Source organism: Salvia splendens, chromosome 14 (genome assembly GCF_004379255.2).
Source record: "Salvia splendens isolate huo1 chromosome 14, SspV2, whole genome shotgun sequence".
Classification (NCBI taxonomy): domain Eukaryota; kingdom Viridiplantae; phylum Streptophyta; class Magnoliopsida; order Lamiales; family Lamiaceae; genus Salvia; species Salvia splendens.
In genome coordinates, this window is record NC_056045.1 from 28,995,116 (window position 1) to 29,008,138 (window position 13,023).

Below are 13,023 nucleotides of genomic sequence, written 5' to 3' on the forward strand. Positions count from 1 at the left end.
CATTCTTCTTCTTTCATACTCCTATACTACCCAATTTATATCTCCCTCACACTTTACTAATATCACATTAAAATTCATGTCATCCACCAATTGAGACTACTTTTGTTGGACGAAAGGAAGGATTTATCAGCAATTCAATTTAAAACAATCTTCTCTATATATGTATCAATCATCCAGCTCAACTTAAAATATTTTTCTTCATAACCAAAAAAATATGTCCAAGTGTGAAAGGTACATGAAAAATGAAGTTGTAGCCTTGCTTGGTCACGGTCGAGTTACCACAACGTGGGGTTGGCGGCAGCTCAAAAACCTAATATTTCCGACACTCATAAGCTAGAGGCGAGGCCGTTCGACCCCAAACTTCTCATGAATGTACTTCCTCCGTTCCCTTATAGTTAAGTCATTTTTCCATTTGAAAAGTTCCTTCATAGTTGAGTCATTTCCATATATAGTAACATTTTTATCTTTCTTACTTTATTCTTTATACTTTATTCACTTTATATTTTTCTCTCTCTTAGTTTTTTATCTATTTATTTAACATACTCAACATTCCTTTCTTAAACTCATGCCAAAAAGTTTCACTTCAACTATGAGGAAACGGAGGGAGTATCTATTTTCATTTTTCATAGAGTAATGTGAGTAGGTGAAGGGACCTTATGGTAAATTCACTGTCTACCGCTTTATATCACGAACTAAATTAACTTCTGAATCCAACAACATGATTCCACTAAAACCCCAAATTTTTTTGACACATAATCAAAAATCCATTTTTCCAATAAAATTACCAAAGTGCTCCACTAAAATGGTGGATGTCCACCAACGGGTCGCAGCGCAGTTGGCAGTGCAGAACTGTGGTGACCTTGAGGTCAGGGGTTCAAACCCCGCCATCCGTTGGGAGACTTTCGGCCTTAATCCGAAAGCCCGGTCGAGCAGGATTAGTCGGATTCCGCCAAAAGGCGGATTCGGTACACCCGTGGTTAAATAAAAGCCTTAATCCGAAAGCCCGGTCGAGCAGGATTAGTCGGATTCCACCAAAAGGCGGATTCGGTACACCCGTGGTTAAATAAAAAAAATGGTGGATTTCCACTCGTCGCATCTCCAAACTAAACCCTCCCATAATCTCAACACTATATAAACACACCAAAACCATCTCTTACCATCACAACACAAGCCATCACTACTACAACAAAAAACATCAACAATCAATCATCATTCATCAACAAAAAAAATCAGGAAAATGGAAGTGTCGGTGAAATGCCTCTTCGTCCTTGCAATCCTCGCAATTGCGGGGATCGCGGTGGATGCAACGGGCGAATGCCCGAAATCCACCCCGGACGCGGAGGCCATGAAGCTGTACCCATGCGCCTCCGCGGCGCAGGACCCGAACGCAGCGGTCCCGGCAAGCTGCTGCGCCGAGGTGAAGCGGCTGGGGCAGAACCCCAAATGCATGTGCGCCGTGATGCTTTCCAACACAGCCAAGAGCTCCGGTGTGAAGCCGGAGGTGGCACTCACCATCCCCAAGAGATGCAACTTTGCTAACCGGCCCGTTGGGTACAAATGCGGACGTGAGTCGGTCTTATTTTAATCTCGTATTTTATTTTAAAATTTTTACGTGCAGTATATGAGTCATGTCATTAACACCTAAGGATGTCAATCAAGACAATTTTCAAAAACTGCTGGTATAACTTTTTGATTCATTCATGTCAATTAGTGTCAATTATGTGACCCTCGATCCCACCTGAATCCGCAATTGATAAGGATAATTTTATCCTTTGTTATTATTACACAAAATGTCATTCTTTTGACATAAAAATAAACAAAAATGTGGGATAACTATATTCTACCCACTAACAATTTCTTAAAATCTGAGCAGTCGTCACGAACATGCATAGAGTATAGTAGTATTTTATAATTGGATTAGTTATTTTCTCAATAAATTAATGTTACACTATTGTTTATCTAATTATTGGTTTGTTTTATTTTGCAGCATACACTTTGCCTTGAGATGGGATAGAAGGTGAAGAGGATCGATTTGTGATTTCTAGTTATAATTATGTGTATGTAAATGGGATGTATCGTGCATCCCGAGCTAGTTCTTCTAGCCTTTAAATAATGTAATTTATCACTGGAATAAAAAAGTCACCTTTATAACAATATATAGTAGTAGCATTTTACTCTTGCATGATGCATATATTAATTTATCTTCTATTTTATTAGAAAACAATGATATTTAATTATTATGGATTGCATTTTTTTATAGCATATTTAAATATTGAAAATTATTGTTCATTTCTCAACTAAATATATTCTATGTATACAGCGTATAGATTGTCTAATTATATTGTGGATTAATGCATTCAATATGATAGTGCAAATTGACTTAGCCAATTATATCCCAACTATATCGATATATCAAGGATAATCTGTAATTAATAAACCATATAATATTAATACCTATATAAACCAGGTAGAAATACTTATACCCCTACAATACAAGATAAAGGAAATAGAATGTTACAATGATTACTTAACTACATACATCTATTTATATAATCTTCTCTGCCCCTCTGCATGATGCTTGTGTTCATAAATATTCATCCCTGTTCCTACAAACATATTAAAATAAGTTAGCAATTAACATCCGAATCAAATATCAAAAGATAAATGCCCCACATAAAAGTGTAAATTAAGAACAAGATCTTTCTCTAAATTACCTTCTCATTTTTAGTAGTAATTCCTAATTTTAGATCCTCAATAATAGAGAGATCCTGCAATGTGTTATAAATTGAATTGTTCAGCGATTTTTTTTGTGAAAAAAAGAAATACATATATAAACCGAGAATAGTTGTTAATTAATCATATAAAGGAAAAGAAAAATCCCCATACCTTGCCACCAATTTCCTCTTGAAGCACAACTAGAATTGCTGTCATTTTGCTCACCATTTCCTCCATCTTTCTTGAACTGATCACCAACGATTGGTATTATAATGATTATTCAAAAAGAATAAAATTCACAATTCTTGAAATTTACAAATAAATAGTAGTAGACTTACATTTTGTGGAGGACTATTAGTTGTTGGAGAGTAACTTTCTTGGCCACCATAATAAATTGAAGAATTATAGTAGCAAGGTTCAGCTGGATTGTCTTTCACACTCTTATAATCTGACGTGAAAGCAACACTCACATAATTATATATTTTGATTTTATAATTAATTTTTTGAAGAAAGTTAGTACTAATAATTTTTTCATCGTATAATAAAAAAACCTTTAGCAATTTCTTGTTTGCCATTTCCATAGGCATATGCGTAGTCTTTGTGAGAAGGATCTCTTCCAGGAACCTGAAAATTTTTAAACAGTATAAATATATATTTGAATTAATTTAATACTATATAGCATGTTAAGTGTTTATCGTTTTCACAATAATACATGTTGTGCAAGAATATTCTCTAATCTTGCACTAAAGTAAAATATCTCAATGGAAGAATATTCACAAATTATATAATGCAATTCTTAATTTTATAATCCAAAAAGGAAAACTTCTTTAAATGATTTCCATGCTTGCAAGTTTCCTTTTTATGGATTTCCTAACAGTATTCACCTACATATATGGATATAGATCTTATAAGAAAAATATTAATAGGAGTATATAGTTAATACCTTTGGCTTTCCAATATACTTGGAAAAAATAATGTTTCCATATATTATAGTAGCTATACAATTACTAATAAATAATCTAACCAACGTCTTTTTTACAATAAGTGGAATCAAAGTTAAAGGAGATTCGACGATTCAATATATTCTAACATGATAACATTAGTTAAAAATTATACTCCATAATGCTAGAAAATATTAAATCAAAGATAGTATGAAGAATACCATGGATGTTTGTGGCCCAAAGATTGATCCAAAGTAACCTTGGGAGGAATTCGGAGGATTTGAGGAGTCTTTGGGACCAAACAGATCGGCTGCTAACGACGAGGGCGACGACGATCCCACTTGCTTATTTGCTCTCTCCATTTCAAGTGTGATAATTTTGAAAATGGAGGTGTGGATAAGATAATAAAGATTTTGGTGAAGAAGAAGAATTATGAAGATAGAGAGGGAGAGGACACGTGAAGTTGTGAGTGTGAGGAAAATGATAGGCTCTATTGCCCATATATATAGATACTCTTTTGGGAGAAGAAGATAGGGTAAAAGTATTATTCTATCTATCTCCTACTTTATTTTTTGATTAGTATTTTTGTGTTAATTTGGATGGAGTCTTGATGGAAAATATAAAATATTAGAGTACATTTTGTGTTCAAATTAATCCGAATATTGGTATATAATTTTGGTCGGTTTCAATGAAATCTCACTTACCATAATCAAGATCCCACTTGTGTTATTTGACAATTGCAGTCCTCATCTTATTCTCTTTCTCTCTCTTGGTTGAAAATCATATTGTTCGTTTGTGTGCTTTATAGTAAGGGTCAAAATTCAAATGATGGTTTATGCTTTTGGGATTGGAGTTGTGCTTAAATTCTTCTTTTATTTGGTGGGTTGGAGGCACATATATTCTATGCATGGTAGTTGAATTTTAGTGTGTATTTTTGGAAGAACCCATGTTTTCTTGAAATGTATGCGTATTATATCCACAAAGTTCCAGATACAAGGAAAGGAAGGATTCGTTTTATAGAAACAAAATATATAAAGGAGAATTAAATACATTTATGATCAATGTTCTTGGAAAGGTATTTTGCAATTTTTAGTTTTGTAAACTTATACTATTACCTCCGTCTCATGTTACTTGCACTTTTTTTTTCACCCCGTCATAAGCTACTTGCACTATTTATATTTTAAGTAAGAACTAAGGTATTCAATTAAGATATTGAAGTTAATTAAGTGTCTCGTTATTATACTTTAAATACTAATTTACTTACATTAATTACTCAATCCTTAAGTGACGACCATAAAAGAAAAATGCGAGTAGCATGCGACGGAGATGGTGATATAATACTATAACTTAAACTTGTAAATGTATAATACAGTATGAAACATGGTACCAAACTAATTATATGGAAAATTTGAATAGTCCAATTCCGGTCTAATCTCGTTCAAATGGACATTCCATTTCTGAAATTGAAATGAAATTAATACTCGTACTAGCATTTCTGTATTTATAAATTATAATGTCTAATAGAAAATTAGCCATAAATGGTATTATTCATTGACATCTACATCTAGAAAATCCTATATCTTAATCTAGCATAATCTTATTCGGTAGATTGACTTCTTAATCCACATTGAGCAATGAGAATAATGATATACACATATACATGCACAAACAAATGGAATATCACAAGTAATATTCTCTATTAGAAGAGATATAAACTAGTAAGTGACCTTTCATTACTGTTAAACCATTTGTATGAGGAATCCAATGAACTAGGCCTATACATTATAATGCTAAAACTAAAACTTTGAAGCTTTAATTAAGTATTTTTAATTATGGGTTTATTAAAGCAATCTTTGACCTATCTGCATGTATATACATGTTTCCAGACAGGGTGAGAACCTTATCCAATTATCTAGGATTATCTCCTAGCCACCCCAACCCCAAACCCAATCCCACCCTACACCCATCCCACCCCCACAACATTATCCATCACCTTTCAGACAACAGTAATATATTCGGATGTCAATTTCATGATCTTGTTCAAACGGTTGACTCTTAATTCCTCCATTCTTTTTACTGCAAATGTTGCTTGAATGACCATGGGATCAATAAAAATATTAGAGCATCGACAACGAGGGCTCGCTGGCATGTCTTGTAAGAATGAGATGGCCACCACCCGTGTGGGATGAGACGTCTCGCGGGGAGGGAAGGCTGGTGGGTCGCTCGCCACACGTGCATGTGGCCCACGAAACTATGAGGAGAATATCTGGTTTTAGGAAAAAAGAAAAGAATTCTCTAAAAAAAAGAAAAAATAAAGATAGACATTATTCTTAGGCTCAATTATTATTGCATGTATGTGACCTTGTCTTCATGTTAGTTTTTTATGAATACAAAATGCTCAAACCCAAATTAAAGGTGATCAAATTAAAAATTCAATAAAAGAGAAAAACAGAGCGAAAAAGAGAAAAAAAGGGAAATAAATAAACCAGGAATAAATAAGTATAAGAACAACAAACTAGGAAAAAAAAATTCACACTATGCTAACACTCATATCACAAACAAGAACCAAAAAACATATGGATGCCACTGATATTAAAGTGCATGTCTTCAATTTAATTTAATCTCATTTTTCCCTTAAAATCTCTTCTTAATATAATGGAGTATTCTACATTAATTTAAATAAGTCTCCAAATTATATACTAGTACTGTATTTTTGATCATATGTTTTTCGATAGTGTAAAACTGGTCGGTTCCTAGTGCCTTTAGATTGAATTTCATATGCTAAGCAAATTAAACCATGCGTTTCAAGAAGATATAACTTTTATTCTTGGGCATCCAAAAACACATTATATTCTTAGGGTATATTATTTCCATTGACGTATATTTGAAGAGAATATTTGATTTGAGAAAAGAAAGAGATCAATTCAACATGTGACAATAAATTAATAATATTCTTTTAAAATTGGAGTCCGAAACTATATATGTAGATTTTTTTAAAAATTTCATTTGTGGTTTCATTTTTGCTAGCTTTTCATCCCATCCTTTTATTTTGTCCCTTGACCCTTATCTATTGCTGAAATGCAACGACCCTTTACTGAGGAATGGAGCCACAATAGTATATAAATAGGGAAATTAATTATAAAAAAAATGCTTTTTTGAATAATTTGAATTTTCTTCAAGACTAGTCATATCACATATGTGATGAGCTATCTTCAAAAGTTATGAATTGACTCAACTTTGTTTATAGCTCATTTTCTCATATCGTCGTATTTAAGGCCATACGCCCACAAATAATTAAAGTGGCTGCATTTCACTTTAATTTCATCTATCATTTCAATCAAATTGTCTTATACTACTAAAAATAGGTCCACATTCAAGTGATCTTGATTAATTAGCCCATGTTGCAATAATTAATTAATTCGATTTGCATTTTAAATATTGTGTGGTCCCTCCCCCCTAGATAATTTTCTTGCTATATATAATATCATCATTCAACATTCACAAAAGATAATTTTTTAATGTGCTCATAATGTTTTCTTGGAAATTAAGGATATATGTTATTTTTATATACTACCTCCGTTCCACAGTAAACGAGACATTTCATTTTGAGCACTCGTTTTGAAAATACACATCATCCATAGTGTAGATAATACTCTTCTCTATCTTACTTTACTCTTTCTCTATTTTAACCATTTATTATCATTTTTTCAAAACGAATGTTCAAAATGAAATACCTCTATTACTGTGGAACGGATGGAGTAATATTTTTCGCACACCGACTTTGCTTTTGGGTATCCTTAAAACTAAAAGTTGCGATTGCCATTTTTTAAAATGCACATCATTCACATTTATAAAGCATAAACACACATAATTATTATATGGTGAAATATTGTAGCTAGAGGGAAAGAATCTCATCTAGATAGACTTGTTTGTAATAATCAATTAAAGCATGAGGATAAAAAGCAAGAGATATGAGTAGTGTTTATCTCTTTGCCGCGACTGAAATAAAATTGGGAGCAACTTTATGTTAATTACTTGAAATATTCAGCTTTCTATCTATACATAATTTTCGTTGCGTATCATTTGATTATAAAAATGAATTCCAAACATATAGTAGTATTATTTATCTTGTTAGGAGGGGTTTGGTTTGCAAGATTGTGTCCCGGGATTAAATATATAGTGTGTTTGGTTCATGAGCTAGCTCAATCCTAGATGGACAATCATGAGTAATTAGCCATATATAGCTAAACCTCAGCTATTAAAATAATCTCACAACTCAATCCTAGATGGCTAGATTATATCTTGACACTATTTCATCTAGGAAACCGAACACCGGCTCAATGTACTATCTTAATTGGTATAAGGTGACTCCTTCAGATTTTATGAAAGGTGTGACCTTCTTTTGGTGTTTTCTCATTTACTATCTTCTGTTTTCTTCTTCTGTTTTTTTGTTGTTTAGGCAAACCATTCTTGTATTGTTGAACTTTCAGACTTGTCATTCTTTTGATTTGATCATTTTACTTTATATATACTAAAACATAGATTGAAGACGGTTCGATACAAGTTCATAGGAATATTAACATACCAATTTTAATCGGACTAATTTACTTAATTATTGATTAGCTACTTAATTTCGGGCCATTTTTGGTTCGGGCCGACATCGAACTGAAAAATTCCTTCAATTTAATGTCATATAGGAGTATCAATTATGCAAGCCATTCATTGTACGTAGGCCATTTTTAATGAGCAACTCCCAACTCAAAGCTGCCAAAGCATGTGATTTCTTGAGCATCATCTTTTTCACCTTTTAACTTGTCATAAGGTGCGATTTTTTTTGCAGGTGAATAAAACCTAAATTACTAAATCAATCCTATCAGTTTTTGAATTTTTCAAAAAGGCCAATTCTCTCTAATAAAAACCCAAATATGTAAGGAAAAAATTTAGTGAATCTTAACTAAAACACTCATAGTAGCAGTGGTGTAGTATTCACAAGACTAGAGTTGTCAACTGGACCAGGCTGACCCAACCCAGTTGCAGAGAAACAAAACGGGTCTAGATTGGGTTGAGCTTATAAGTTGCACATAAACGAAACATTAATTTTTATTTTTAGTGTTACATGTGTATTCATTGACAATAATTTTTTGAAAGAATTGACATTAATATTACTATTACTTGACTACTATTGATGCTTCCATGGAACACATTTAAGCTTGTTTTGACAGTTGCCCTCCCATTTGTGTGCGCATTCCCCATTTGCTTCATCGCAACAATGACACACTAATCCAATGCTCGCGAACGTTCCTGAATAGTCCATGGTAATGAAAGAACAGCTTTAGCCACGTATATTAATATAGAAATATCGCGTCAATCCTCTCGAGTTTGGGCTACACTTATCGGGTTAGCTATTCATTCATATGTAATATGCGAGTCATTCGGTTTGTAACTTTTCCAGCTAGATATTCTCGTCCTAACCCTAACTTTCTAGTTTCAGGCTAACCTGTCACACAAGTTCGAAATAATTAAATTATTTTAACTGAATATTTTCTCGATAATTTTACAGTATTTATAAATAAACGAATTGACTAGTAAATGAGTGTCAGTTAAACATGAAACTAAAATGAAACTCTTAATAGGAAAAGATAATAAGAACTTATATTTTGTCAACTCTGCAAGACTCGGTTTATAGTAGTTTGAGTTATGATTTTTTTGGCTATAAATTTTTAGTTATATTTCTATCGGATTATTCAGGTCTACCCATGAGTTTCAAGCCCGAGACAAAGAGTCATCATAAGATCGAGTGAACCATCTGGGATTGAGTTAACTAAATGTAAAGAGACTTACTCTGTTGATAATTAAGAACAGCAGCTGTGGCTTGAGAGCTCCGAATGTGATGATTGATGGCAATAAAAGCTATGAGAAACACAATCAAGCATTTTACTTGTTTGTTAAACATGTCTCTTTAATTTTTCTCAGCTTCAAGAAAAATATGCTAAGAGGAAAAATAAGAAGATAATATTGAACTTTTGTAAACTTCATCTACATATTTACATATATATATAGGTGTGTGTTTGAATTCAAACTGAAAGTAATTAAAGTTTTTCTAAAGTCCAATCGAAGTGCAAGTTTGAATTCAACTCGCCCCAAAAAGTGATCAAATGGAAATAATTTTTAATTTGTATATTACTAAGAAAGTAATAGCAAATTTCAGCCAAATACTATGTTTCCTGGTTTTAAAGGGTTAAATAATTATTGGCACTAAATATTTCGGAAGTAAATGTAGCACATTTTCTTCGAATAATTCGTCTTGTAAAATAGCAAAACTTTAGAATAAAAAAACTTGGTATATATATATATCAAGCCAAAATGTTAATACAAAGAACATCATGTAATTGCAAACATAAAATGCACGGAGCATGTCTGGGACCAAATTGGTTATATATTTTCAAATTTGTTTTTTACAAAATGTAAAAGTGAATAGATGCTTCTATAGAAAAGGTCTTGTTAGTAAACTACAAGCTAAGGAAAATATATTTGTCTCGAACATGCATGATTTTCCAATGAATTTAATATGATTGGGTGCAGATTCATCCCATTTGTAGTTAGAGCATCAGCAATGGCGCCCGTCTCGGCAGAATTCCGACCGGCGTGCCGGAATTCCGCCGACGTCCGCCATTGTGCATGGTATGCACGGATATAGAATTCCGCCGAGGACACCGCAGTTCCGCGGCGTTACGCGGAATTCCGTCGCGACGGGCGTGCGGACGTTCGCCATTGCGTTGACTCCCACGGACGTCCGCGCGGAATTCCCGTTTATTGCATTAATTTTTTTTAATTGTGGGAAGTCCTTGGGAATGTCCGCCACTGTGCAGTGGGAAGTCCTTATGACGTGGCAGTGCAGTGGGAAGTCCGTATGACGTGGCAGAAGATGTTTTTTAGAATTCCGCGGGAAATTCCGCGCCACTGCTGATGCTCTTAGTATGCGATTTTTTAACTGTGACTTAAAAACAACATGTGAAAATTGGGTCCAAAGCAAAAATACTGTTATTAATATCATGTGTTCATCGACGAACCCTTCCCGTGATACTATGTTATCTATATATACAATAGAGCTTATGAACTAATAACATTATTCAATTTCGGTATGATATTCGAATTCAGAATAAAAAAACCATAAGAGCATTTTCGGACGATGAAATTCTGCTAAGTTGTTAAGTCATTTTCCTTAAATTATTCAATAGGTTTGGAGTTTAAGTAATTTCAAATATTTGAGTGGTGAGTTGTATCTAAAAATATTTTGTAAATTTCATTATGAGACAAATCAATGTCGTAACGTAATTAGTACGAAATTCATAATGAACAAATCGAAGGTATCGTTGAAATTAATTTAGAGCATGTCGTTTTCAGGTTTCATTTATTCTATAGCGACTTAAAAGGGAAACAACCCATGTTTGTCGTTGTTCAATCTCTAAGTTGAAAAAACAAGAGTAAATATGGAAACATGGATCGATTGGGCGTGTAGCATGGGCTTATTGATTGATTGATGCAAAATGTCCAAGTTATATGAACTTAGTTACGATTCAAAGCAAAAAAAAGAAAGAAGAAGCTTCTTTTCGAGATACAGCTGTGGGTAACACAAATAAGATCTATATTTTCAAAACTATTACTCCCTCCTTCCCAAAAGAATACTTGTATTTTGGGTTCGATATGGATTTTAATATAAAATTGGTAAAATAAGAGAAAGGTAGAGAGAAAAAACAATTAAAGTATTGTTAGTGGAAAACATGTCTCGCCTCATTAGAGAGAATAAAGTTTCTAAAATTAGATAGTGCATATTCTTGTGGAATAGACTAAAAAGAAACGATACATATTATTGTGGGACGAATGAAATAGTATATATGTTTTTTTTAAGTAAGAAATGCTCAAAATCAAGGAACTTGAGGTTTCCAAATGTCACGACCGCATTTTTTAAGGATAGAAAACACGGTTGATCGCGACTAGGGGGGATTAAAGAAGCGGGGAAGAAAGGGGAAAATCAACACAACTCAACCACAACCCGAAACAAATGGGAATAGCTCGAAATAAATCAGAGTTTTGAACAAAATAGACTTGAGTCTTTTAAGATGCACAACGGAAGCAAATGAACGCGGTTCCATGTATGAAGACATGAACCTCCGAGAGTCAAAATCTGACTGAAGTAAGTGTCTTGTCTCAATAGCACTTCCTCCACCACTTCGCTGCTCAACCTGCACATTTAGAAATATATGCAGGGCTGAGTACAAAAAGTACTCAGTGAACACATTGCCGAAAATTACACATATACATTTGAAAATATTGTCAAGCCATCATCACAGTAACACTCGGGGGTGTTATTAAAAATGCCCGAGCTTACTAAAAATATTCACATTGGACTGCAGTCCCTTTTTTTTCCTGTACTTAGCCATATCTGATCACATTGTGCCGTCGAGATGGTGTTCTCGCACGGTCACCTTCTCTGCCCATCATGTCAGAGGTATTCTTGTGCCCCGGGAAGGTGGCCACCTTCCACGGTCACCTGCTCTGCCCAACATGTCAGAGGGGGCTTGTGTACACTAGTCCGAGTGGGGACACCACCCTCACTGGGACCCGAATTCGACTTATATCATCATTCATAATTCACTTGGCCGTAGCCAACAGATAGGCATCATACACAAAAACATTTATGGCAAGACAACATCTTTAAAAATCACGAACATGTGTTCAAGTTTTCATAAAATAAAATTTGTATTTTTAGTATAAGAAAGCTCACCTGGTTCGTTTAGTTCCTTTACTTGAAATTCTCGTTCCAACTTTACTTGCAAAGGTACCCTTTTGAAAATATCACAATATAATAATACACTAATTAGACTCAAGGACAAAACTACTTAAATTAGAATGCATGCACCCTCATTGAAATCTTTTATCTCGTTTCTCGGTTTTCGCGTATTTTTTTATTATTTGGCGGCCGCCCAAGGCGTCGCTTGAGACGCCGGTCGGCCGCTTACGCCCATAATTCCTCCGTTGGCTCCTCGTGTTTTTCTCAAAGATATCGAATTAAAATCCTCAAAATTATAAAAGTGCACAATTAAATTATCGCAACCATTTCCCCTCGAAAATATATTTATTTCGGACTTGGGATAAATTATTCATCCTTTGAAATATTCCGGGATTATTTAAATAATTCATCACAATTAATTATCGACCCAAAACTTAATTAGAAGCCCCAAAGCTTAATTATTTCTCCACCTTATATCTCTAATTAAAAGTTTAAAGCCCAAAATAAAATAAATGGAGTCCAAACTAAACAAATCATTTTAAGCCAAAAAAATAAATTAAATTTGAATCTGGCCCT

General features: G+C 33.7%; 2 protein-coding genes across 2 annotated transcripts; one reads left to right on the forward strand and one right to left on the reverse strand.

The window, feature by feature from the left end:
* Positions 1-1,181: 1,181 nt before the first annotated feature.
* Positions 1,182-2,154, forward strand: LOC121764898 (putative lipid-transfer protein DIR1). The gene is made up of 2 exons (XM_042160923.1): positions 1,182-1,565; positions 1,988-2,154. The coding sequence occupies exons 1-2, from the start codon at positions 1,238-1,240 to the stop codon at positions 2,002-2,004; spliced, it is 345 nt and encodes a 114-aa protein (XP_042016857.1). The 5' UTR covers positions 1,182-1,237; the 3' UTR covers positions 2,005-2,154.
* Positions 2,155-2,426: 272 nt separating this feature from the next.
* On the reverse strand, positions 2,427-4,113 carry LOC121764725. The gene is made up of 6 exons (XM_042160736.1): positions 3,878-4,113; positions 3,267-3,339; positions 3,054-3,163; positions 2,887-2,962; positions 2,715-2,768; positions 2,427-2,606 (listed from the first exon to the last, which is right to left on the reverse strand). The coding sequence occupies exons 1-5, from the start codon at positions 4,016-4,018 to the stop codon at positions 2,752-2,754; spliced, it is 417 nt and encodes a 138-aa protein (XP_042016670.1). The 5' UTR covers positions 4,019-4,113; the 3' UTR covers positions 2,427-2,606; positions 2,715-2,751.
* Between the last annotated feature and the right edge of the window lie 8,910 nt (positions 4,114-13,023).

Excerpts from the sequence above, each read along its gene's own strand:
- LOC121764898 (XM_042160923.1), top strand. The coding sequence starts at position 1,238 with ATGGAAGTGTCGGTGAAATGCCTCTTCGTCCTTGCAATCCTCGCAATT.
- LOC121764725 (XM_042160736.1), bottom strand. The coding sequence starts at position 4,018 with ATGGAGAGAGCAAATAAGCAAGTGGGATCGTCGTCGCCCTCGTCGTTA. Across the intron at positions 3,340-3,877 it reads TTGGGCCACAAACATCCATG|GTTCCTGGAAGAGATCCTTC; the intron begins GTATTCTTCATA and ends AAAAATTTTCAG. Across the intron at positions 2,963-3,053 it reads CTAATAGTCCTCCACAAAAT|TTCAAGAAAGATGGAGGAAA; the intron begins GTAAGTCTACTA and ends GTTGGTGATCAG.